Raw genomic sequence first — 26,984 nt, forward strand, 5'->3', positions numbered from 1 at the left:
CTGTCTTCTCTGGCTGAGAGTTACAATGTACCTTGGTTGCCTTGAACCTAAAGTATTCTTCCTAAGATTTACATCTTTAGGATATATGAACTGTTCATAAGTGATTTCCAAGCATTTAATGTTTAAGATATTTTTCTTGGTCCTGTAGTTGCATTTTATGAATATTGGAAATTATCTTTGTATTGAAATATAGAGCTGCTTTATTTCTCTTCAAAGATGACAGTCCTTTATATAGAAACCCTACATCTGTCCTCCCACAACTTCTTCATGGCTAGGATAAGGTTTCTTTTATATACTATGATGAACAAAGAAATATTACTTGTAAGTCTGTAAGAAATTGTGAAATCTAAAATGTTATCTTATGATTAAGGGCTAAATACATGATATTTTACATTAGATTGATTTGGTAACCCTCTCCTTGAGACAGTAGTCAATTTAAGCTTGATAAGTTCAAAAGAAAGCACTATAAAATATTTTAGGTAGAGTTGCCAGGTAGTGACCCAAAGGTCACTAAAGCTACCTGAAAGTCTCCATGATAGGATGCCAAATTTAGTTGCTTATAATTTTGCCAAAGTTTAAATACTTAGACTGAAATTCAGTCTAAGCTGAGTGTTTGCTTCAGGCTGATTTCTTTTACAAAGACTAAGCAAAATGGTTAGGAATGAGGTTAGAGAAAACTGTTGCTTTGCCCATATTTATAGTCATACAGTTATTGTATTGACTGGGTCTAGAAGCCCTCTTTGGCATACAGATTTGAAATTTGGCAGGGATAATGCCCTGGTGCTAAACATGTGTCTTTTACTGTCATTGTGAAAGTCCAACCAAATCTCCCTCCCTCTCCCTGCTCAATTGTCTTTTGTATTCTAATTTCTCACTCTTATTCATACTGTGTTTTCTGCATGTCTTTTCACAGCATTTGATGAAGTAAACTTTGGTTCAAGAAATGTTGTGCTCTATTTATATCTTATTTAGTTAGTCTATAAAAGTGCATATCTATCCTGCCTTCAGACTGACTTCAGACTAACAAGGTTAACTAACTACCTCCACCTGCTTCTCACCCAAATCTAGCCAAGGGACATACTCTCTTGTGTGCTCACATTGCTCTGACTGATTTGACCAGATAGGTTAGAGGAAAAGGAGGAATGTAAAGGCATAAAGAGCTTGGGTACAATGAACCGGGGACAGGGGAGTAAAAAGAAGGATTGCAGAGAGTACAGATTAATGGGAGGAAAGTAGGAGAGGAACAGAGGCAGCTTGGAGGAGGGTGATGAAACTGTGTAGTCTGGCTCTATAGGGGTTGATACATAATAAAGGAAAGTGGCAAAAGGGTTGCAACTACTAGCACGCTCCTCTAGAACTTGGAATAGAACCTTAGGAATCCCATCATTCTTCTGATGTCTGGCAAATAATGATGAAGTCCAATGATGAAGCATATTGCTTCTCTCCCCCAGTCACTGTAGTGACTTGTCCACACAGGGTGCATTTACACATGGATTTATGTCACATTAAATTTACTGCATAGTAAATTACTGCACAGTAAGCAGTTTTTAGGCCAGCATCTACATGTACAGTCGTTAAAGTGCAGTAATACTGCGTGTGGACTGACTTGGGACTAAAGTTAGTCCCAAGTCAGTCCACATACAGAGTGTTACTGAGCAGTAAGGCATCTACATGTGCATTACTGCGCAGTAACTAATCAGGCATAAATATGACACCTGTGTGATGCAGGTATCACATTTACACCCAAGTATGGGCATGCATGTATAGATTCATGCCCGTACTGCTCAGTAATTTTTGGTTACTGCATAGTAATTTTGGTTACTGTGCAGTAAATGTGCACATGTAGATGCACCCACAGAGGATTTCACCCTCTTGCAGCTACAGCTCAGCCTTACTGGCAGAGGTATGACTGTGGTATTACAAGTTCAAAACTTGCTGATAACTCATCTGGGGGTCAATATGTGTGCAATTAGTTGTTTTAGTTTTTATTGTTAGAAACTTAGAAAATTGCATTTAATCCAGAAAAACAATTCAGAATAATGTTAAATTGGTAAATTAAACATTTAAAAGTTAGGGAACAACAGGGTTAAAGTTGTCTCTGCCATCTTAATCAGTTCTCTTTGAGCATATACAGTATTGAACAGTCTTTGATTTAGAGCTACATGTTGTTTTATCTGTAGGACCTCTGCCTCATTCAGTAATGGAGAGGGAGTGAATCCAATTGGTGGAGGCAGTTTGTCTGTAGGTTCCCTTCCTGATCAGTTGCAGAAGTTGGAAGGTGTATAGTGAATGAGGTAGAGGCTGCAGGCTGAGAAAGGAAGTCTCATGGTCAAGGTACTCAAATGTTACTCTGGAGAACTGGATTCCATTTTTTCAAACTTTTCAGAGTTGGGCACTAATTGTATGTTCCTCATTTTCTGGTATGCTGCTTGAAAACATTGTAGCCTGATTTGTATTAGTGCAAATTAAATTAATGGGTGCTGTCATCTGACTGTATGTTATGGTCACTAAAACTCATGCCCTCTTCATGTCAAGATGGGCACGCAAAATTAGCAGACATTTTTGATAATTTTGGTCTTAATATTGGTGACTTACTTGCTAGCTATAAAGTGGAGGAAATAATGTCACCTTACCTCACAGGGTACTTGTGATGATACAGTCATTAATAACTGTGAAGTACTTTCTGTGAAGTACATTACTGTACTTAGAGTACAATGATGATGAGGACTGTTAAAAACCCAGGGTGATATTAAGAGTTCTTCAGTCAATAGAAGACGTGGATGATGTACAGTAAACAAGAAATACCACCAAATATTAAATCATGAGGACAAATATAATAGCTGCTGCTTTTTCAGTTGGTGAACTAGTCTCTAGCCATTTCTGAAGTGCTACTCTGGAGGTTCCAGGGATGGGGAAATATTATAATGCAGATCTAACTGGAATTGCACACACTAGTTGGTGCTGGATAGGAGAAACTTAAACTCTTTCCTAGCTAATTAGGCTCCTAAATGAGTATTCTATTATAAATCAGACAGACAGCTGCAGGACTAAGAGATATGTTACCCAGATATTGAGTGAAAGCAATGAGCCAGATTTTGCTTTCAGTTAATGAACTCCCATGTAACTGGGCAGTTTTTGGCACCTTTCTTCTTTGTTCTTTTCTCTTGATTATATTCATTAGGCTCCCATGCACATTAGTGTGTATTGCCATTTGCTTTGTCTCACTAGAAAGCAAAACAGCTGTGTTCTGTGTAGAAGACTATTAAATTGAATTTCATGGAAGATACTTACATTTAGTTTTTCTATAACAGATTCATAAAATAACCTGACTTTTCCCTGTATATATATATATATATATATATATATATATACATTGTGTAAATTCATTAAATGCAAATAGTAAACTTACAGAAACTTAAATTTTCTGTGCTTGGGCTCAGCCCTCCAGTCAATGTGAATTGGAGTGCACAACAACCCAGTTTATGTGTTATTAGTTATAGTTATTCCTCCCTTCCTTCTCATTTCTCCCTTTTTCCTCATGGCTAATAAGACTGTTATTTTCACAATCATTCTGTGAAGATGGGAAATACTGAGCCATATGGAGTGAAATCCTGGCCCCATTGAACTCCCATGGAGTTGACTCCTACCCCTGCTGGGAGTGATTAAGGGCATGACTAAACGGCATAAGGCAGTGCCATGCAAAGACACTCTGTGCTGACTCTTGTGCAGACTCTGGCTCCCAAACCAGAAGCACTAGTATTGCATGAATACAGCGCTGCATATAGGTCAACAACATGTACTAACATTTCCATATGTCTTTTGGTATGGGAAAGCATATGCAGACGGCATAGTGTGGGACTTGTGCTGCTTAAACGTACCCCAAATGATTTGCCCAAGGACATGCATAGTGGAGCTGTGAACTGAACCAAAGCTTCCTAAAAATTAGTTTAAAGCCTTAATCTAGACATCCATCTTTTTTCCTCAGTGAGGATGGCAGAACGAGCCCTATCAGAGAAATCACCTTCTCTAATATTCCTTTGCCTTGGAAAATGCAGATAAATAGATCTTTGCTTCATCTTGCTTAATAGCATTGCCATTAATAATAAACTGAGTCATCCCCACTCCCCATATAATTAATGAGAATTCTCTTTATTGTCTCAATGTTGGCATATATTTTCCATAGCATTAGAATGAAAAATGTTTTAACAAATGGAATTAGTGTTATTTTTCTTTGTTTCTGTCCTGTTATCAAAGGGACTGACCTACACTCTTGCTGAGGCTCATTTTTGGCTCTCCTTTGAAACTCTAAAATTCCAATTCCTGAATTGAAGCCAAATTAAATTGTAACTTAGTGTAGTACTTTTCTTTTTCTGTCTTCTTTTATTCATCCTAGTTTGAATGTCAGTGACTCAACAATCATACAAGTTTCATATTGAAATTTACTAACTGTTTTTAGTACACCCTACAACTTCCCTTTTTTGGTTTATAAAAAAATAATAGATTGGCTTAGTTTTCCAGATCAAGGTGTGGCTCGTTACACATTAGACAAACAATACCAGCATAACAAAGTAAAAATGGTCTGAGAGAAAAATTGCAGCTTGATCATTGTTAAATATTCAGATTAGAATGTAATTTTTTATGAGATTTTTTTTTACTACCACTTAGAGTGATACTGCTCTCTAAAGCTGCTCTGTTTTTCATCACACATTCTCATCTGTAAAACCTTCATTTTTATTGATCTTTGTGCAATCTGTACAGCACTGAGATTAATCATTTAAAAGAGCTGCTCTCCAAGTGTTAAGGATTTGTTGGACTAATGCAAAAGGCAAACATTTCTAAATGCTCTACAGAATACAATGTTTGCTTGGCATTTTATGTTGCAGTTGTATCAGTCTTTGTTTCTGAGTTATCTAGGCTTATGTTTTATGCATCTATTTCCAAATCTGTTGTTGGCTGCCTAGCACCAAAGAACAATGTACATGGGGTCATCTCAGAAACTAACTTGAAGAATTCTTGGTATTTAGGGCCCAGTTCTGCCTTTGGATACATCTATGCAAGTCCCATTGAAATCCAACCGAGTTTTGTTTTTCAAGTAAGGGCAGAGTGGGACTCTTATGGTCAAATGCTGCAGTCCTCACTTGAGCAAAAACTCTTCTTGAGTTTTGCCTGTGTCACAAAATTAATGCTATCCTGACTACGTGGCCAAATGCATCTGGCTTTACTTAGCTTTTATTCTTTTTCTGTATTAGTCAAACTATAACTTCAAGCATTAAAAGAGGGAATCACATTCTTTTCCTATCTTTTTCTCTTTGTATTTCCTGATGATTCTAATTTCCTATCGTACAGTTGACACTTTGGCTTCAGTTGGACTACTCCCACGGGTAACTGTTCACCATTGAGAGCAAAGGGGTCACACTTTGGGGATTAGAAAGTCCACTTTCACCAATAGCATCAGTAATACTAAAACCACAGTTGTAGTCTGTTGCTGACAGCTGACAGGTAACAAACTCCACTGGCAATTTCCCACGTTGGGTACACTCTTCTGCCTATCCAGGCAAACCCACTGGGTGCATCCAGATGAGCCCGCACCTGCTTCTTGCAGCATGTCATACCCCTTTGAGATGCTGCAAGAGGCATGTGCAGGAATGAGAAAATGTTCCTCGTGCTGCAAACTTGCAGCACTAGATAAAAAGTACACCCCTGGATATCCAGAAGTCAAAAAAACCCACACAGAAAAAAAGCAGGGCAGGGCACGGTTCCAGACCATGAAGCAATCGGAGGCTGCTGAAGCAACCTACTTGGTGCATCCACACATGCAAGCACATGCGCTTGCAGCAGCTCAAATAGAAGCGGTGCAAATTTGAGCCAGGGCTTTTTGCCTCAGCACATGTGCTCAGACATGCATTTGGTTGTGGAGCAAATTGTGTCACTTGGGGCAAAATAACCGTGCCCAGCTCCTCCAGGATCTTCAGCACCTGTGCTGGCCCCAGCAGTATAAAAAGCTGCCCTGTCCTGGCCCCAGCAGTATAAAAGCCACCCTGGAAAGTAGCTCAGGGCTACTAGCTCTCAGGAGCTTCTGGGGCCCAGCCAATTGGTACCTGTGGACACTACCCACTGTGCCAGCTGGACTGCTGAAGCAGCCCTGAGACTTCCCTACACCCTCTACCCACTGCAGGGGTCTGGCAGTGGGGCTGCTGCCTGGTTGTGACCTGCCGTGCACCTGCCAGACTTGGATGGGGACTGCACAGCCAGTAGAGGCATCTTCCCCTCTGGGCCACCTGCCAGTGGACTGCGGTTGCAGCATTGGCCTTTGTGCGGCACTACTGCCATTTGTGCCCCCTGCCCGGCTATTTGGGCAGCTATCACCTGGAAGATGTTCTGGGTGTGGTGGCCTGCTTTGAACTGTCAAAGCATATCCTCCTAGCCCCATTTGTCCAGGTCAGCCACAGCCAGATGGGTCCAAGGTGCCAGCTCTGAGCAGACAGGATCCTGCCACTGGCCTCGCTAGCAGGAATTCTGGTGTTCCCTATTGGAAAACTGAAAAATCCCTGATAAAAAAAAAATCCCAAAGTCACTCTGTAAAATACCCCCAAATCCATGTTCCTCCACAAGTAGAACAAAAGACCACTATAAAGAGAGAGAGCAAGAAAGAGACAGTGATCAGTTGGACAATGTTTTATTGATATATCTTACTGTGTTAAAGCACGCATCTTATTGTAATAATAAAGTATACTCTAAATACATTTTATGAATTCATGAATACATGTTTTGCTGCACTCCCACAGGACGATGGCCCCCACACAAGGGGTTTGGCCCTTTCACAAGGGGCATGGCGCCCCAACAGGGGGTTCAACCCCCACACAAGGGGTACAGGCCCCCAACTGAGGCCAAATTGCCCCCACAGGGGCTACCACCCTCCTTGCAAGACCCACATGCCCTACCCCAGCCCCCCAATTGCTGCCCCACCTGGCCCCATCCCCCACCAGTTGCTGCAGCCCCCCCAATGGCTGCCCCACCCAGCCCCACCCCCCTGCTCCCCCAGACCCCCCAATAGGTGCCCCACCCATCCTCAACCCCCAACTTGCACCCCCAGGCCCCCATGGCTGCCCTCCCAACCCCAGGCACCATCACTTAAACCCCCCCCAGAAAATAATGGAAAAAAAGCCTCTGCTTACCTGAGAAGCAGGGGTGGGGGGGCTCCAGGGCCTCCTGGCACAGCCCCCCCCTCCAGGCAGCACAGGGCAGCAGAGGGGCAGGAGGGCTCAGGCCTGGGCCACTGGGGCTGTCAGCCTGCCCCGTGCTGTGTGAGCGGGGCCTCAGGCAGCCCCAACTGCCGGTAAGTGCCGGGGGGTTTTGTTTTTTTACAGTATGGGGTGGGAGGAAGGGATGGGGAGTTTGGGGGGATGGGGCCAGCCCCAGCAGGGCTCGGAGGCCTTGGGGGGGTTGGGGGGGGCTGGGGGAGTGGGCAGGGCTGTTGAGGATCCCAACCATGGTCCCCTCCTCCAGCCCCCCGACCCCTTACTCACCGGCACCAGAGCCCTGATGCTGAAACATGCTGCCTCAACCAGGGCAAGGGGCAACCGTAGAGACGCTCTGGCAACCAGAGCGTCTCTGTGGAGGACCCAGCCTCCAGTTGCCTCAGGGTACGGTCAGGGGCCATGCCCTGCGCTGCTTTTTGAAATGTAGATTTTTTTAGGCCCCTATATCCAGGGGTCTAATTTTCTCCATGCACTGCAAGTTTGCAGCGCAGGGAACATTGTTTTGTTTCCACAAGTGCCTCTTGCCCCGCCTCAAAGGGGTTTGAGGCAGGGCAAGAGGCACGTGAGCGCTCGTGCGGACGCGCCCACCGAGTAGAAGTGCCTTGTTTTATGTGAGGTACGAATGCCTCTGAACTACTGGTACCTCTACCGTGAAAGATTCAGGGATGATATGCTAAAATCTCTTCTACTACATCTTTATTTTGATGTGTAGTGTTTGATTTTTTATTTAGTTTAAATGTAAGAATTCAAAATCCATAGATCTCAATGTATCTGTTGAATTGAAAGATAGTATTTACCCCAGATAGATGTGCAGGACTGATATATTATTTTTATATGCCCAGGATGACCACAGTATACAAGGCATTGATGATTCTCCCACTTAGATATAATTACGGCGCAAAGAGCTTAAAATCAAAGAATTTCCTCCTCCTCTTAAGATTTCCACTAGAAAAATGTTTACTTCCAATTATTTAATGTACTGCATGCATGCACTCATTAATAACTCATGCAGTTGGGGCTTTCCTCTAATTGTTCTCTCTCATGTGAAATGAAGTAGGGGTCTGAGACTCAGGCTGTAACAGACTTGTGAGAGGCTGTAATGAACTTTGAGACTTACACTAATTCCTCCATTGAATCTTCCATATTCTTGTGTTGAATAAATTATGAAGAAATCAAGAAGATTCATATAATGCAAGACATGGTTTCAATTGACAGTTCTTGGCATGCATCATGTTTGCTTTTCAGAAAGAAATTGGAAATTACCTCTTTCATAATCTGCAAGACCAGGTTGCTATCAGTAAGGAATAAGATCTCAGTTCAAGGCATCACTTTGTGAAATGCACTGGCATGTCAGTGGTTCCATTTGGTTCCAGGCTACCAGAGTGAGAGTCTCCAAATCCTCCTGAGACATATGATGTCATCCTTACTCATGTTGAACAGTGCCTTCTGACCTGAGGACAAAGATAATAGAACTAGGTTATTCATGATAAGCACATAATATTGCTGGTGTGTTTTAAAAAATTGGGATTAAAGTTCCTTCTTTCTAGATGTCTTTTTGAGCATTCAGTGGGTCAGTTTTGACGGCAATTAGTAACATGATCAAGATTTTGCTTCTGCATATACAATTGTGGCAGAGTATGACTTGGAATAATGGGTTGAAGTAAAATGATGTAGGGAAAAACTTTCTGAGAATTAAATTCAAGACTAGAATACATAGCTGTTTGGTGACAGTCCCATACATGGAGACATGTCAAAAGAGAAGAGGCTGGGGGAAACATTCCTAAGGGGATGTTGATTCCTTTTTTCAAAATAATTTTACTTCCGTTTGAGGTATAGCATTGACCCTTCTCAGGAAAGGAGTGATTGGTGCTAGTCTTTGCCAAAAAAACCCCAGCCTTTCAGAATGAGGAAAGCTATGGCTATCATGTCATTTGTGAAAAACTGAAATGTTTTCTTTTTCTGTTGCTTGGATGCACTGAACTGTCCAAGCAAAGATGTGAGGCCAGGGTTTTACATATTTCACTCTGAAGAAAACAAATTAAGCTAGAGTACTGGCTTGCTTTTAAGAAAGCTATTTGTGGCAGCTGGTCTGGTTGCCATGTTGAGGCTCTATCCTGAATGGTTGGATTAAAAGTTGTTGTTGGGACAACCGTTAGGGATCCTTGGGGAAGATGCCTCCAAAAAGAGAAGAAAAAAATACACAATGGGAGTCACCCTAGCAGAGGTTTAGTGGGCTTATACCCATAGGGATGTTTGGGGTTTTTTGTGTTAATGCTGTTGATGAAAGAGGTGATTGTCATCAGGATCTGAAACCAGAGTCTGAAGCATCAAAGCACAGACCTCTACCACCATGAGTTAAACCAGGGGTTTTAAACTTATGGTCTATGGGCCAGATCCAGGCCATGGAGGAGGGTCATCTGGACTGTGGAGCTTTTTGTGGGTTGAACCATCCACATCCATAAGCCAAATTTGGCCTGTGAGATTCATTGCCATGGTTGCTGAAACCCTTGCAATAGTGGCATGAATTCCTGCTGTTTTGCCATGGCTCTGGAATACAAGGGTTAATGCTGTCCACTTCTCCCACTTCGTCTTGCTACTGAAATCACACTTTTTGGTTGCTTCTGGTGACTAAGATTGGTAGCAGAGAAAAAGGGGGAGGGTGGCAGTGGAGTTAACTCCTTGTTTTCTAGCCCTGAGGATTCACTTAGACCACCAGAATCCTGGATCTGGCTTGTGGGACCCAATTAATTCGATGCTCCCAAGTTAAACAAGTACTTCTAGGAGGGATTAGCAGCAACAAGCTTCTAGCTGTTACGTGAACAAACAACCAAAGAAGAACACAGCCACCATACTTCACGAGTGTTATATACTTGTGTTATACTCTTAACATCTCCCTCCTTCCTTTTCTTTTGGCCAAATTAATGAAACTGTTTCCATACCTCAGGTCTACTGTTTCCTATTGTAAGCCATTAATGTCTGGGATTTCATAAAATCTGACTCAATGCAAGAACTTATGACTGAAACAAAAAAAATGAACCCACTGAAAGAAAGAAGTCTGGGGCCTCAATGGCTACTAATAACAATGACAGAGATGCATTTGTTCTGGGCTTTCTGTCTTGCTTGTAACTTTTCATATGTATACCTTGTTCCCCAAGTCAGTCTTGATGGGATCCACAGCTGCCATTCTAGTTACAGTGTAAAATTTAAACTCCTATCACTCCTAATATATTAAATACTAATTCAGGGCTGCAAGCTGCAGCATTATTTTAACAGTCAGATGCTCAAAGGAGAAAATCCAGTGATATGTCTAACTTTCTGTTAAAAGCATTCTAGTATTTTGAAGAACACACTTAAATAGATTAACAAAATTTCTGTGGGGAAAACCTCAAAACACTACTTTAAATGTTGTCATGATGCTGCGTGTGGAATCTTGACAATTTACAGCTGCTGGGGATCTGTCCCTTTGAGTTTAACTTCAGTTGGTTTTACAAAGGGTTAAATTACAGTGCATCTTACAGGCTGATACGTGAGCTAAATAGTTGGAGACTGATTTGTAATCTTTATTTATGAGTGCATGACCGCTATTTTTATAAATGTAATCACTTTCTTGGTACTATCTGGTAATATCTGAGTCATGAGGTGCTGACAAAAATCCAACACACTTAATGTGAAACTCAAAGCATTTTGCTCATTCCAAAAGATATTAGCAATATCCAGCTCTGCATTTAACTGACAAATAACACGCACATATGCACCTAAGACAGTTCTACTCCTATGTTTCTCTCCTTAATATTTTTCATGGAAATGCATCAGCATTTAAACCATGGCAGGAATCCTTTTCTTTTTTCTCTGGACAGCATTATTGGGCACTAATCAGTGCAAAAAGTGGTAATTCTGAGCTGACCCAAGCTGAGGAAGCAGAATCTTCCCTCAGTTTTTTGCATTTCAACCTGGATCTCTTGACAACATAATTAAAGCCTAAATATTTTATCATCACATGAAGAAAGAGAACCTCTCGCTTGGAGTGGTGCACTGAAATATTTAACCCGATGCATTATTCCCCTCTTTATTTGCAGCCATGCAACAGGATATGAAAATGAGAACCACACTGCTCCTATGTTATATAGCTGTGGAGCCCAATACAGAATACACACCCATGGAGTTTTTAGAGGAATACAAGTGAGTATATTAGGACACTGTAGAGGAAGAAACAAACTTACCAATCGTTTATAAGGTTCCATCCATCCAGTAATGTATCAACTAATGGGTTAGTGTTGATGATTCATTTGCTAATTTTATAGTACTCTGTGTCTAAGAAAACCCAGAAGGTGACTTTTGATTTCACTGAAGGATCATATAAAATCCACTGTTGACACAGTTGTTGTATGAAAACTCATGCATTTCTCCTTCTAAAATACACCCCTTGTGCCTTAGTCTTCACTGAATTTAGGATTGTCAAAAATTGGAGGCCCCTTTTCTTACTTGAAAGTTAGGTATTCAGTAACTTTGGCCATATATGGTTTCTGCAGCTTGGGATTGTGTATGTAGTTCAGTTGATACCTGGTCAGTTTTGAAACTCTGAATTTGTGAAACTAACAATTTGAACATAATTTCTTGAAAACAAAAATAAAATAAATTATCACTTCTTAATAGTTAAATAACTATTAAATATTTGGAAGTATCATGAAGTAGCTGATTCTGTGGGAATTCTGAGGGAATTTAGCATGGGGAGTTGTCTATATTTTACCTTTGCATAATTTCATTGCTGTATATAAACTAGATGAAGAGATGCTGATGCTATTCTTTCATAATGGAAAAGACAAGTAATCATGGTTGTATTGTATGTTAAGTGATCTACATGTGTTGAAGTCAGTTCTGAGTGTTGTCACTGAATACAATAGGATTAGGCTTGTGGATGCACATACTTGTGTCAGTGATAGCACACACCGTTGCCGTTTCTGTTGTAGGATGTCCGGCGAGTGCCAGGAGTAGCTCCAACTATTGTCCGATCAGCAAGTGAGACAAATGAAAAACGTCCCTTCATGTGTGCATACCCTGGCTGTAATAAGCGATACTTTAAGTTATCCCATTTACAGATGCACAGCAGAAAGCACACTGGTAAGTGTACTCATTGACTATTTTAAGCAAGAAGCTACCTATGCAGATTCGGAAGGATGTTTTAAAGACAACATGGGGTACAGAAGGCCACCCTTATATACTTGTGCAGGGGGAAACTAATGTGACAGGTTCTATCACTTAGGTAGTACCTTCCCCAGAAGATTCGTTGTGGATCTACAGAGGAGCAGAAGTGAAAGGAGTGGTGCTGGGAACAGACTTACCATTTGCCCGGCTCCTTCAGCACTGTGGCATGTCAACGACTTCAGAACCACTGCTACTTCCATCAGGAGGGTGAAGCCGGCTCTCTTATTAAAAGCATTCAGAGGAAATTCCTTCAAAGGGAGCCTCAGAGTTTTCTGTTTTTTCCCCACCCCCTTTATCTTTTCTTGGGAAGAACTGAGCATACCCAAAGAAATGTTGCTCATTACTGTGGGCTAACTGCACATGCCTTAAGTAGTTCTTTATGAAGCCAATACTATATATTATAGGAGCAGGATCCCTTGGTTTTTTTTATACTCCCAATGCTTCTTGAATTCAGTACAGGCTTTGGGAGCTCAGGAATTGCAAATTAAGCTGTAAGGGGTGGAAATAATAAAATGTACAGCTAAGCCCTAGAAAAATTGTAAGCTGAATGAATTTTTATTTCACAGATTTATACTTGAAAGGAAATATATTATTCATTTTTTCCCTGGATGCATACATTTGATTTAGAGTAAAGCTGCTTGGGGTGTTCATAGAAATCTATTGGTAAAATGTTCAGTTTTCCATACAATGAAGTATGAAAATAGTGGAATACCATAAGTATTGTCTAATTTACCTGTGCACAGCAATTAAAAAGAGGTTAAAGATAATTACTCATGTGCATTTTTAACTTCATAATAGACAATACTGCATGGGGCAGAGTTGGAGTGTTTGGCTGGATTTCCTCAATGTTGCAGAAGAGTATAGATTCAAGATACCTCAGACTGCAACTACAATTTAAACTCTATACAAATATCACTCTATTATCTGTAAACAGCTTTGAAATACAGTTTTGGAGACATTTAGTGGCCTCTCTCAGCTATTTATGGCAACATTTTTCTTGGAAAAAAGTCTAAACAATTTTGAATTGTTTTCATAATCACCCTTTTTCCCTTCACTCTTAAGCTGATTTACTCTGAATCTTGATTAATATGATCTTAAATATGATCTTAAATTTTTGTTGTATTACATGTAGTGGCTTGGTTTTTCCTGTATTATTTCTGGATGTATAACAAGGTTTTTAGGTTACTCCTAAATCTTTTTCATTTTAAGTGCAAAAGATATCTACTATTATACTACACATTATTTGGGGGCTAATCAATGGCATGGAGCAACAGAAGCCCCAGCAACCTCCAGATTTTGGTACTATAGCTGGCCAGTTGCTTCCAAGTTATCTGACTCTCTTCTGAAGTGACCTGGAGAGAAGAAAAGGAGAGAAGGCATATACTTACGTGAATAAGTTTGCTACCCTCTATACTTAGAAAACTTTGAAAAATATTCCTCCAAAACTATCTTTTTTAGAGGTGACCCCAGACTTTAAGATATTTGAACCCCAAACCTGGCTCTGAACTTCACAAGTTATTTCATATTCAGCAGTTTTTGAGGATTGGATGTGAACTTTTTGGTTGGATCCTATATCTAGTTTCTTTGTAACTTTAACTTTTTTTCTTGCATTCTAGTCCCATGGTTGGATAGGCTTTTTATGGAGGTAGACTGCTCTTAGCAAACACTGGAAACAAATTTTTCTTTTTTTCTGGGAGCGAGGGGAAAATCCTGTTTGAGTCAGTTATAGAAAGTATTACTTCCTGGGAACAACATTTTCTGGGTTACAGCTTTTCTACTATTCTTTTCTTTCTCTATCCTACTTGCTCTTTTTATGTGTGAGCTTCTCAGGGAGACCTAGAAGGGACCATATTGACCCCAATGTGACTAGGACGGAACTAGCACGGTTGGAGTGTTGTAGTTGTGATGGTCCTGGAAATGTATGAGAGGCAAGGGTTTTTTTTGTGCTGTAAGATAGGGGGCACCTAATAGACCACAGTTCTCGTAAACATCTCTCTTTGCATGTTTGCTGCCAGATCACTAACACCTGAGCAATGTAATTCTAGATTCTATACTATATATGCCAGCTGGTTTGGATGGAGTCAGTGTATGCCTTTTAGGAAGGGAATAGTCTTCCTTTTTTTCCAGGCCCACATCCTTTTTCTTCCAGGCAGTAGTCTGGCTAGTTGCATTAAAGTTTGAGAACCTGCAAGGGTCAGTCACCAGATAAATGAATTTTGTTTGTGTCAGGTTTCTCATTCTATGGCCAGCATACTTTATTTTATTTTTTTTTCTGTTTGTGGTGTAATGAGGTCTCCAAATACACTCATGCAGTTGGAAGCCCTTACATCCTTCTTCATGTAGTAATAGATCAGGTTTTGCCATAGCAGATACTTGATTTAAAACAAGATTTAAAACTGATTTAAAATGGCTAATTATGTTACAAAATAATTTTGGCTCTTGATCACCCACATATTTCCCAGAGACTGACTTATTAGATCATCTGCTTCTGTCCTGATAATAACTGCTGTATTGCAAAATCGAGTAGAGCTCTGAAGCACAGAGCTGGAACCTGCAATCAGTTTTTACCAATGTTTCAACATAGCTTTGGTTGAAAATGTGTTGACATTATGTACCTTCAAAGATTGCTTATCCATTGTTAACAATGTAATTATTGAAACATATATAACCAAAAAATATGCTTTTTATCTTGGAGTATTCTATGATAGTAGACTAGGCTCCTCGAGGAAATGCAAACATAAATATATATTTTAAACAATACAGAAAATAATCTAGTAAGTTTAATGAAGCTGGCTTCCTGGATTCAGTTTGAATAAGTGAAAGACTCTGGCATTGTAAACATTTTTCTTTATGCTTTCATAAACTTGATTTATAGGGGAAATGTTCCCATTTTTACCACCGGCCACTTTTCTGGTGATTTTTCTTGGCAGAGCTACGAATTTATTCTAAGTAGAAACTGTTCATCTATAGGGAAAATAGTATATCAGCTGTTTTGTCTATGAAACCTACTTTTCATCCAAAAAAGGAAGAAGAAAGCGGTATTCACTGGAGATTTTGTAGTAACATGCTGAAGAAATATGTGAAACCATGTTTCTATCAAGTATCTATCCTCAATGAAGGATGAGAGTCTGCAACTAATCGAGTTCATCGTTTCAGCTCTGGGGGTTCAGCTTTCAGTGTTAAAGGTCCAAATGTATGATGTCTAAATGTTTTTGACTTTTGATTCATTACATGTGAAGTGCAATAATATATGAGTGTTGGTGAGATCTTGCACAGTGACTGTATCCTGGTTATACACCACTGCTAGAGCCATTTAACTATGGTATCTGTCTCCTTGATTTTCCTCCTGTGCCTCCTTTCATTCATTTATGTGTTTATATGGCCTATATATTGCTGTGATATCTAAGCACCTCATTGTCCTTAATTAACTTTATCTAAAGAGCATTTCTGAGAGATGGAGCCGTATTATTCCTATTTAACAGAGGGAGAATGTAGGGTGGGTGAAGTGACTTGTCCAAGGTGACATATAAGATCTGTGCTTGAGCTAGGAATGGAATCTTGGGCACCTATACACAAGCAGCGAGGCTGCTCCAATGTGCTCTAATTACAGTGTGTCGGAGCAGGCTCAATTAATCGAGTCTGCTGGAGTGTGGTAATTACTGTGCTCCAGCACACTTCAGCGTTTCATGTATCAGTGTAACCACGCTTAAAAATAGCGGTGGGAGCGCTTTAACTAAAGTTTGTTGAACAAGTTTTAGTTAAAGTGACCATGCCGCTATTCTATTCAATATATACTTAAACATCTTCTGCATTTATATTGCAATTGGGACACAATAATCTTGTCACTATGTTCTGTTTCACAGACATTCCCCCTCTTAAATCTGCCAGATGACTAAATCCCTTGGAAGTAAATTGTTTCTGAGAAGCAGGCATTCCCATGGGAGTCTTTGTCGTCAAAGTGTAGGGAATCATTGTAAATGCTTGTGGCAAACCTCATCCTGTACATTAATAAATTCAGATAACAGACATGGAAATGGCCCATGTTTAGGCTTAAGAGTCAATATACTCCTTTGGGTATCTGACACAGGAAGTTATAAAGTTCTCTTTACAGATATTTGATAATTATGATTAAAATCTTGAAGTTAGCTACACTAATATAAATCTGGAATTTTCCATTAATGTACTTGATTACATGATTTGCAAAAATGTTACTGAGATCAGAATGAGAGTAATCCCAGAATACTTAAAAATAAAATCATAATTTTCACCAGCATCTCAAAACTACTGCTTTATACATTATTGAGCTGTACAAACACATTTGTAATGTAGCACATTTTAAATGGGCACAAATAGGCTAAAAAGACAAATATTTTTCAAAGTAAAAGTCATTGAAACCCTTAAGTCTTCCTATTTTTCCTAATTTTTCCTAATAATTGTAATTAAAAATGCTCATTAAAGGGTTCAGTCTGCTTTCACAGATCACATATAAGATGAACACAGCATCTCATGAGGTATACATTGCTAGTGTACCATGTAAGGTACAACATTCATGTAACATAATGCTTTTTCTCTGCTCACTTTCATAAAGTAATGTAATGAATACTGAATATTGAATTTTGGGTGCTTGTATGCTAGATTTGATGCTTTAGAGACAAGTGTCTTTTTTGCTCTGTATAGATATTGAAGAGGTCTATTCTTGTTTACATTAAGGTCCTTTTACATGACTTTGGAAGTGCAAAAGGAGTTTAAAGTGAGAGTTAATGTCATTTATATGGATTCAGGCCCCTCTTGAATGTCAGAGTGATAAAGGGGACTAAGCGTAAATGTGAAGCAGACCTTAGAGATTCTTTATCCCTTTCTGAAATATACATGGCTTAGCTCTTCTGTGTTGACCAAATTGTCCCTCCCTCTGCTACTGAACCAATTTCTTTGCATTCCTTTCCCCTGAAATGGATGCATTTCTATAGTATTTGTATGTTTATATGCCTGATAAAGCCCTTTATAATGAAAGGAACTGTATACATTTGGGACACTCTTTTTTTAATATTTGAGATTGTATTTTGTGCCAGACAGACTGATTTCTAGGATCCTGAGTGTAGGTGTATGTGGAGGAACAGTTTACTCAGTTTTTTAATAAGGGCCTTTGAAAGAATTAATAGACTTGGGTGAAGGTATTGTACATTTGCATATGCAATACGAAGTGCTACTTTTCATGGTGTTCTGTGGTTTTTGGGTAGAAATGTACTTTATTCTAGGATTAAATATTGGTAGTTTTTACACAGTTAAATTTATTGGTCTTACAGATGTCATGGGTTTGGACTTCTTCCTTCAAATTCAATTTAGAGCAAACTGCAAATTGTCTCTCTGTGCAAATTATTTTCTTCTAGAAAATGCTGAAATTGTTCTGATGATCTTCAGGAATACAAAAGACACATTTTCTATTTTTTATTATAAAATTATTTTGCTGTGAGAATGCACTTTTTATTCAGCTCTATGAAGTCTCTGCCATTTGAATCTATTCGCTCCTTTCTGCAACAAACTGATTCAAGGTCAAATTCTTCAGATTTGAAAGTCAGGCCAGACCCATTTATTTCAATAAGACTGTGTTGATTCATTACATTGATAATCTGGCCCTTTAAATGTAGACTGTGAGAAAGACACCTAGCTTTTTAGTGAAGTAACTACTATCTATTCCAATAAATTCCACTGAAACACCCTATTTAAGTATATCTTTCAAATGCTGCCTTTATCTTCTTCAGGTGAAAAACCATACCAGTGTGACTTTAAGGACTGTGAGAGAAGATTTTCCCGTTCAGACCAACTCAAACGACACCAAAGACGACACACAGGTATGGCTGCCAATCTCTATTTAAAGTTTTTCTGAATGTTCAGATTCCCATTTGAGCAAATGTATTTCTAGTTGCCAGGAGGGAAGGGGGGAAGGGGGAGGGAGAGAAGGAAGGGGGAGAGGAAAGAGGGAGGAGGGGGAATAAAACAATAATTTTTCCAGAATTTCAGATTCACAATTTTGTGCTTGAGTAACTAAGCCTTTGGAATTTGCAAAATTTTATTAAAACTCCCAAATGAAACATTCTGCTCTTTACCCCAGCGTGGGGTGGATAATAAACTTTTTTTTTTCCTTAACAATGAATGACTATATAAAAATATACCACCTAGTAGTAATCTGACAAAAGTATTAATAATCTGGTGGTGCTTATGGTTAAATATGTAAGGGAAAAACTGCAGCCTCGAAAGGCTGTGGAGTCACTGTGCACTTGCAGAAAAGAGGAAAAAATATGAAAAAATCATATAAAGATATGCCATGCTCATACACTTAACAGAGCACTGCTCCGCATCCAGGGTCCAGTTCAGCAAATTATTTAAGCAATACTTGAGTGCTTAAATAATTTATTAGTGTACAGTAGAAAGGAAAGAAAGGACAGAAGTGTGGCTAGTTGGTCTGAATGATTTGGTACCATCATCCAAAAACTCTGGGCAGAAAATACAAATTGAAGAATGATATAGTAACCACAAATGTTCTGTCCTATCTAGAGCTTGACAATTTTTTTCAGTGAATGAATAGTTGATAAGAGTGCAGTTTTGCAGCAGCTAATGCTATTTTTTAATTCAACCTACAGTTCAGCAAATACCTTTGGCTCAAGAAAGTATGAAGAGAACACAGTTCATTTCGACATTTCCTTAATAGATTGCTTCAATTATTTGAGCTACATTCTTAAAAGGATGTAGGCCCTAATTATGAAACTGCAGAGACAGAGGTGACAGTGGTCTTCTTATAGCCAGTAGCTTAGTGGTTAGGGCACTCAACCTGGAATGTGGGAGCTAGGGTACAAAGTCAATCCTTTGCCTGATTTGAAGCAAGAACTTGAACTAGATTTCCATGCAAGAGATTGAAAGAGCCATACCTCAGGAAGAGGAGACAGTTGATTTCCCAGTTTCTACATTCTCAGATGTGGGAAACAAGTCCAAATTCATGTTCTTTATCACTAGGGGGATTTGACCCCAGGCCTTTCATGTAAGCATCCTGGCTATTCAGTGTATGAGTGGGCACAAACATTTCCTGCCTGACACAAAATGTTTTCCTTTGACTGAAAAATGTAATAATTTTTGTTTCAGGTTGATTTTTTTCCACCAGTTTTACAGAACTGGATCTCTAATCCTAACTCTGGATTAAGGAATCTTGCAAGCCATACAATCATAGAATAATTAAAATTTAAATAAAATCATTAAAATTAAAATTTGGGTTGGAAGGGACCTCTGGAAGTCATCTAGTCTAACCCCCTGATCAAAGCAGGATCATCTGCAACTATATCATCTCAGTCAAGAGTTTGTCTAGCCAGGTCTTAAAAATCTCCAAGGATGGAGATTCCACCACCCTTTTGGGTAACCTGTTCCAGTGCTTCACTACCCTCCTAGTGAGAAAGTTTTTCCTAATATCCAACGTAAGCTTCCATTGTGGCACCTTGTGACCATTGCTCCTTGTTCTATTATCTGCTACCACTGACAGCAGTCTAGCTCCATCCTCTTTGGAAGCATGTTTCAGGTAGTTGAAGGCTGCTATTAACCCTCCACTGAGTCTTCTCTTCTCCAGACTAAATAAGTTCAGTTCCCTCAGCTTCTCCTCATAAGTGATGTGCCCTGGCCCCCTATCCATTTTTGTTGCCCTCTACTGGACTATCTCCAATTTGTCTACATCCTTTCTGTAGTGGGGGGCCCAAAACAGGACACCCTGATGTGATCTCACCAGTGCTGAATAGAGTGGAATAATTACTTCGCTCAATCTGCTTGCTATGCTTCTGCTAATGCATCCCAGTATGCCGTTAGCCTTCTTGGCAACAAGGGCACACTGTAGGCTCATACTCAGCTTACTGTCCAGTGTAACCCGCACGTCCCACTTGGTCCCTAGCCTGTACCAGTGCATGGATTTGTTCCGTCCCAAGTGCAGAACTTTGCAATTGTCCTTATTGAAGCTTATGAGATTTCTTCTGGTCCAATCCTTTAATTTGTCAAGGTCTCTCTGAGTCCTAGCCCTACCTTCCAGCATATCTACCACTCTCCAAATACTATCCATGTTCTTCGTGAGAAGTCCACCTAAGGGTTTGTCCTACCTAAGGACTGATACTTGACCCTTAAGAAGAAATGGTGAAAGTTCTGTGAACTTGACCTGCTTGAACCTGAGATTATAGGACTCTCTTGGGTTCAAACATGAAAGCAAGCAGTTTCTTGAAGAAATTTCTTTGGGTTCTGCAAACTGTTAATCAACATGAAAAATAATTGTTTTTTTTGTGATGTGGAAGGACATTTTAAAAACTCAGTTATTTGACTTCACTTCTTTTTTTTTTTAAATAAACTTTTGATAGTTGCCTGGTAGGTCTCTAAATTGAGCAAACCCTTAGGTATGTAGGCACTATGTATATTGTTTAAAAAAACTTGTCACGTGGATTAAAGAAATCTAAACCTCTGTTTTTACTGTAGTCCAAATACATAAAAATTTAGGTAGAACACAAGGGTAGAACACAAATCCAGGAATGCTGTTATACATGTGCTCTAATGCACAGTAGCCTACTTTACTAATATGCATTAAAACGTCAGGTAAAAAACCATGTGATTATGATAATGCACAGTAAAATAGGTTACTGCTCATTAAGCATCACTTAAAAAACATGTGCATTTGTTACTGTGCATGAGGGCAGCCTAACATGCATTTATTTAATATTTCACATTGAAGGTACTAAATGTAATGTGCATTAGGAAAAGTGCTTTAATGCACATGTAGACATGGCCAAGGAGTACCAAATCACAAGAACCAAAATTCTGTCTTGCAGACCTCTCCTTCTTTCTTGGTAAGTTACTACTTGCTTCAACTATGTGCAGTGCAGGCATTTTCTGCCCAAAAGTGTTACAGGTAATTGGTCTAAGTGGAAGATAAGGTATGAAAGTTTAAGTTTTGTGGCAGCCTGATTAATGACCTTTGAGATGTGTAGGCATGTAGCTGGGAAGGAGCAGTTACAGTAACTATTAAAAAAAATTCCAGTGTTTTGCAAATTCATAAATAACTGATCTCCCCCACCCCTTCTTAAAGGTGTTGGCATATGGGAATAGACTTCTTTTATCTGTTTAGGTGTGAAACCCTTCCAGTGTAAAACCTGTCAGAGAAAGTTCTCTAGGTCTGATCATCTAAAGACTCACACCAGGACTCATACAGGTAAAACAAGTGCGTAAACTTTTCTTCACATTTATATTTCATTATTTACTTAAGCTAAGTCAATTTTACTATAATTAAAATGTTGAGACATTGTCTTTTAACCATCTGTGAAATTTTCAAAAACACATGACTTAGACATATCACTTAAGTGATTTAGGAGCCTATACTACATTTACTTTGAGATTTGGGCTCTTAAATCTCAAAAGTCATATTTCAAAATGATACATAGGCTCTTTAGTGCATATCTGTACCGTGCCAGGCAGCTCCATGTCTGCTACGTGCTGCATTGTTACTGGGAATGTGACTGTGCTGCTTTGGTTCAGGAGAAAGCACACATGGAGCAGCAGAGCATGCTTAAGAACAGCTTTAGGTGGCAGAGGAAATGAGAAGTAGAGACATGGCCTGAGTCATTAAGGTCTTTAAGAATTTCACCACTTGTTACTCCATATTTTAATAAACATTGACTTGGCAAAATATATTTTGCTAGGCTTTGTGCAAAATACTTTTGTGGGTCTAGTCCACAAGTATCTAGATTGCATGAACTACTAGCACTACAGTCACTGACTACAAAGATGCCTTTTTGTACCAGCCTTGGCAGAGGGGTAGAGTCTGAATTATCCTCTGGCACCTCCAGATTTGTGTTAAGGCCTAATGTGAAGCAGCCTGGTAATGCTTACACTGTGCTGTTTATATTGTGATCTGTCCTTAAGATGAAGACTGCACCCCTAAAGTTTAGAGGAGACCTCAGTGGTCATCTGGTTCAATCCTCTGCACAAATCCAGGAATGCTACTCATAAGAGGCACCTAAAATTTGCACACACAAAACAAAATACTTGCCAAAAGTGTCAAGGAACTTATGAAGAAATATTAGGATGAGATTCATGTATACTAGGGCTGTGCAAAGTTTCAGTCGCTGATTCAATTCAGCGGAGATTTGGCCCTATTCGGTGGCCGAATCTCCGAATCCAAATTGAATCAGGAGACTCTTTAATCTCTACAAATTGAATCGGAACCCTCCAAATTGATTTGGAGAGTTTCGTAAAGATTTGGCGATTTGGACACAGACACAGCTTTAAATGTTTTTTCTACATACCTCAAGGTACTAAGCAGCTCGTGAATGCTGTGGTGGTGGGGTGGATGGGGTGTCCTACAGGAGCATGGGGGGTCCCCAGCATGCTCAGCAGCAGACCTGGAAGTGGACCAGAAGCATTTTTGGGTGTGCTGGGGAGCATGTGGGAGCCCCTTTGGAATTCAGAATATTTTGCAAAAAATAGTTACCCCTTTAGAGTTCAGTATTATTAGATACCTTAGGCCTACTCGTAGTAGGATATCTTTTTAATGTTTCTCCATGTTGCTATAAGGGCATTTAGTTAGTTGTACTCTCCTAGCCAAGATGATGACAATTATGTTTTCTTGTCCCTATTGCAAGATATGTGTATTTAAGACTTAAAAAAATAAATACAAATTTACAATAAGCAGGAAGATTTACCTGCAGAATACTGGCATTTTCCAGGTGCCATTCACGTACATGCTTAAGATACTGAAGTTTTTAATATCCACTGTCTGCAAATGGTAAAGGGTACAGTTGTAATCTGGGATATACATACAGTCACAGGCCAAGCGGGACCTGAAATCAGGGATGGCTGTACTATGAAAAAAGGCCATTCTTTACTCAAGATAACGAACAATGATAATATTCTATTGAAGATAAAGCAGGTTGTGGTTTCTATAAGTCAAGGCAAGCTCTGATATCTCTTAGTCTTTAACTTGATCCTCTAAGCCATGTGAAAACTACAGCTTTCTTGCCCCCATTAGGATTTTACCTCATGTTAGCTAACCCTGGTTCTCAAGTCATCTTCTTTTTCTACTGCAGATAAAGCTGCAAGCTCTGGGCTGTACCTGGTTCAAGTGACTACATTACAGTCAAAGGTTGACTAGAGCCTGCACTGACATACCTGGGCTAGCTTTAAACTGGCTGCACAAGTCCTGGTACCAGTGCAGCCATGGCAGAATAAGGCTCAGTGCGTGCTTGCCACCTGAATATACACCTGTATTCCTGGGCAGGTTTTGGAGGCCATACTGAACTACATGTTGCTGTTGGTATCTGAGCTACTTAGTTTAAAGTCATAGTTTTAACTGCAATGTTACCATACCCTGAGGATCATGTGACTTAGGCACCGACCAGAATGGGCGGAGGGGAAGGGTAGTTTTTAACATCCCACATGCCCAGGTTGCCCTGTGGCAATGACTTCACTGCCAACAAAAATGAAGTGTTGTATAGCTAGAAAATTAGCTCAAGATAGCTAGCTTGATATAAAAATCTCAGTGGAGGTGAAGCATCTATAGGATGACAATATTTTCCAAGTCTCAAAATGGGGTACTCTATTCTACATGAGCTTTCCAGCATGCTCATCTGTCTCTGAGCTCTAGCCTCAGGTAAACATGCCAGAGAGAGCGTGGGTGGGTGGGTGGGTGGGTGGGGAAGACCTGAGAGCAGGGGAGAGGTATGGGACATCAGAGAGTAGAAGAAAGTGGAGGTATAGAGCACGGTGGGATGCAGGAAGACCAGCTACATTTCTGACTAGCCATACTGAGATAAAAAATTACAGTGCCCTGCTTCCATGAAGACTTTACAGTGAGATAGCTAACTTGAGGTAACTGCTTACTGAAAAAAAGAATACCATACACGTTTCTGGCAGGGAAGACATAGTCTGTGACATCTGCACTAGAGAGTAAGGGTTTGGGCCTTTAATCCCCTGCATGAGATATGGGTCACACTAGGGCTGTTAGTCTTTTTCCAAAGTGGGCAAACAGGCAAAAGTGCATTGATACTGTCCTCATGGTATTTGGGCAACTTACCTACTGTAAAAGAGAAAGTAACCTGCACCCAATATAGCACAGTTGCTACTCCATATATCAAGCAGAAAACCAGATTTGTTTTAGGTGCAGCACAACTCCTTGGTGCCTAAATTTGGGGATGTCAGCAAACTCACAGTTTCACCTATAATGGGCAGTTTACATCAATCAGTATTACTGAAAAGAGACAGCATAAACCCACTCCTAAAATTTTATGATTTCTCAGCTCTGTCCCAGACTTTTGTTATATACTTGTAAAATAATTAGAGCTTTAAAAATCATTTTGTTAAGAGAACAAGACTGTTTTTAATATATCTTTAAGTATCTCTTTATTGCTCAACATTTTGCAAAAAATAATTCCATGCAAACAAAACTTCATCCCAGTCTCAACTCCCCTGAGCTTGGATGTAACAGTTGTGCAATGAGATGTCCACAATGTGTGGCAGAGCAGGTAGAGCAATATTGGGGAGGTAGTGATAGTTTGAAAAGTTCATCCCAACCCTGTTGTGTATTGAACTGGACAATGTGGACCTGGAAACAGCGTACACGAATCCAGGCTCCAGATTAAACCCTGTTTAAAAAAAATAAAATGAACACAAAATCTACATTATAAGACTCAGGATACAAATCTAGGAGAAAAACCAAGGACGTTTATATATGTGCTGTGGGAGGCAGCGGGGGGGGGGGGGTGATTTAATTAGAGCAGCTCCAAAAGCCCCTCTAATTAAAGCACCAGGACATTCAAACAGTCTGAGCCTGAATTGATCCAATCTTTGCAGGTTAGTTTAACCTGGCTAGGTTAAATCACCTTTTTAACTGCACAGACATCCCAGACATGCAGGCACATGCCTGCAGTGGCTCAGACTAGAAGCTAGGCAATGGTAGAACAGTCCTCTCTTCCCTTGCAAAGCACTGAGGTTGCGGGGGGCGGGGGGGGATGTGGCCAGGCCCCGGCAGGCCGTTCTGCTTAGCTCAGTAGGGAATTGATAACAATGTTTCTCACCCCCTAACTCAGTGTTTCTCACCCCATTAAGAAAACAACATAAGGACATTACCAGCTATCTGTTTATTCTACCTATTGATTCAGCATAGACTGTAGCCAGCATGTGGTTTGCTAGCTAATACACAGACACCTGTCTGCAAAACAGAGGGAAGGGGGGAATTCCTGCTTAGCAGGGAGTGGTGAGGGGGAGGGGGAGAGCAAACAGCTCTTCTTAAACAGTTTTTCCAAGGAAGGACATTAAGCTACCTGTTGATTAGTTCCAAAAAGCCTGTGTGCCTTAGTCATCTCCCACAGCATGGACCGTAGCCAGCGTGTGGTCTGCTAGCTAATTCTGAGGTATTAAGGCAGAGGGGAGGGGGGAATAATCCCTGCTTAGCAGGGAGAAGCCAGGCAGATGCTGTTGTGCCTGCAAGTCTCTACTGAGCTGCAGGCAGGGAGCAGAGGGGAGAGGTGAGCCCTGCTGTGGAGCAGAGAGCACCTCCCAGCCCAGAGAGCATGCCAGAATACTGGGGATGTTTGGTTTACCTTAAACCAGCAAGGGGTCTGGGACAGACATTGCATAAACCAGTTTGAACCAAATCAGTTAAATGTGACACTACATTCATCCAGGTTTATCTCAAACCAGTTTCAGCTGTTTTCAAACTGATTTATGTGCACTGAACATCTGTTCTGTTACAGATTTAAACCAGTTTCTGATTACTTAAACTGGTTTATGTGTAATGTCTGTCCCTAGCCCTAGACTGTCACATGTATCAGCATCCCCATGCTGAAAAATGGCAGTAGGGGCGCTTTAACTAAAGCTTATTCAATGAACTTTAGTTAAAGCTCCCCTGCTGCCATTTTTCAGTGTGGGGATGCTGGAGTCTGCTGGGGCATAGTAATTACCACCCTCCAGCAGACTCGATTAATTGAGTCTGCTCTGATATGCTGTAATTATAGCGTATCAGAGCAGCCCCAATGTACATGTATAGGTGTCCCTGTTCTAACATATGCTGCGTTCTGAGCTGGTGAGGACATTCCACCTTAAGCCCCTCAGTTGTCAGAAGCACAGTCTGTTCCAGCACTTACATTCTGGGACACATCTAAATATTGATAAATGTGCAAAAAGATATTTTTTTTCTATTTATGCTCTGTTTGTTTTTTACTACTAATCTAATTTGGGGAATGTTAGAAAAGAATGAACATCTCGGGGCTCCAAAAACTCCCCGTTTTCCCCTAAGTGAAACATGTAAGGTCCATTTAACTTGAACAGCAAATGAAATTTTTTTGCTTTGGCTCACCAACCATGAGACAAAGCTCTATAGTCTTATTGATTTCCAGTGGCACTGGAATGGATTATTCCAGTGGGCAATGGATTAAGGCCTACATAACCACTGGTGTGTAAAATGACTAAGGGCATATCTACAGTGCAGCCAGAGGTCTGACTATAGTTTGTGTGGAC

At 40.2% G+C, this 26,984-nt stretch overlaps 1 protein-coding gene across 3 annotated transcripts in view; it reads left to right on the top strand.

The window, feature by feature from the left end:
• WT1 (WT1 transcription factor) overlaps nucleotides 1-26,984 on the top strand; it is a 46,796-nt gene that overhangs the window by 17,240 nt on the left and 2,572 nt on the right. For 2 of the 3 annotated variants that reach the window (XM_059722714.1, XM_059722712.1), the window contains 4 exons: nucleotides 11,336-11,438; nucleotides 12,227-12,377; nucleotides 18,221-18,310; nucleotides 21,601-21,693. In XM_059722714.1, coding sequence (XP_059578697.1) covers nucleotides 11,336-11,438; nucleotides 12,227-12,377; nucleotides 18,221-18,310; nucleotides 21,601-21,693 — 437 coding nt within the window. The remainder of the gene's footprint in view (nucleotides 1-11,335; nucleotides 11,439-12,226; nucleotides 12,378-18,220; nucleotides 18,311-21,600; nucleotides 21,694-26,984) is intronic. The other variant, XM_059722713.1, reaches the window with a different exon arrangement.

The sequence above is a fragment of the Alligator mississippiensis genome, chromosome 2, assembly GCF_030867095.1.
Source record: "Alligator mississippiensis isolate rAllMis1 chromosome 2, rAllMis1, whole genome shotgun sequence".
NCBI classification, from domain to species: Eukaryota; Metazoa; Chordata; order Crocodylia; family Alligatoridae; genus Alligator; species Alligator mississippiensis.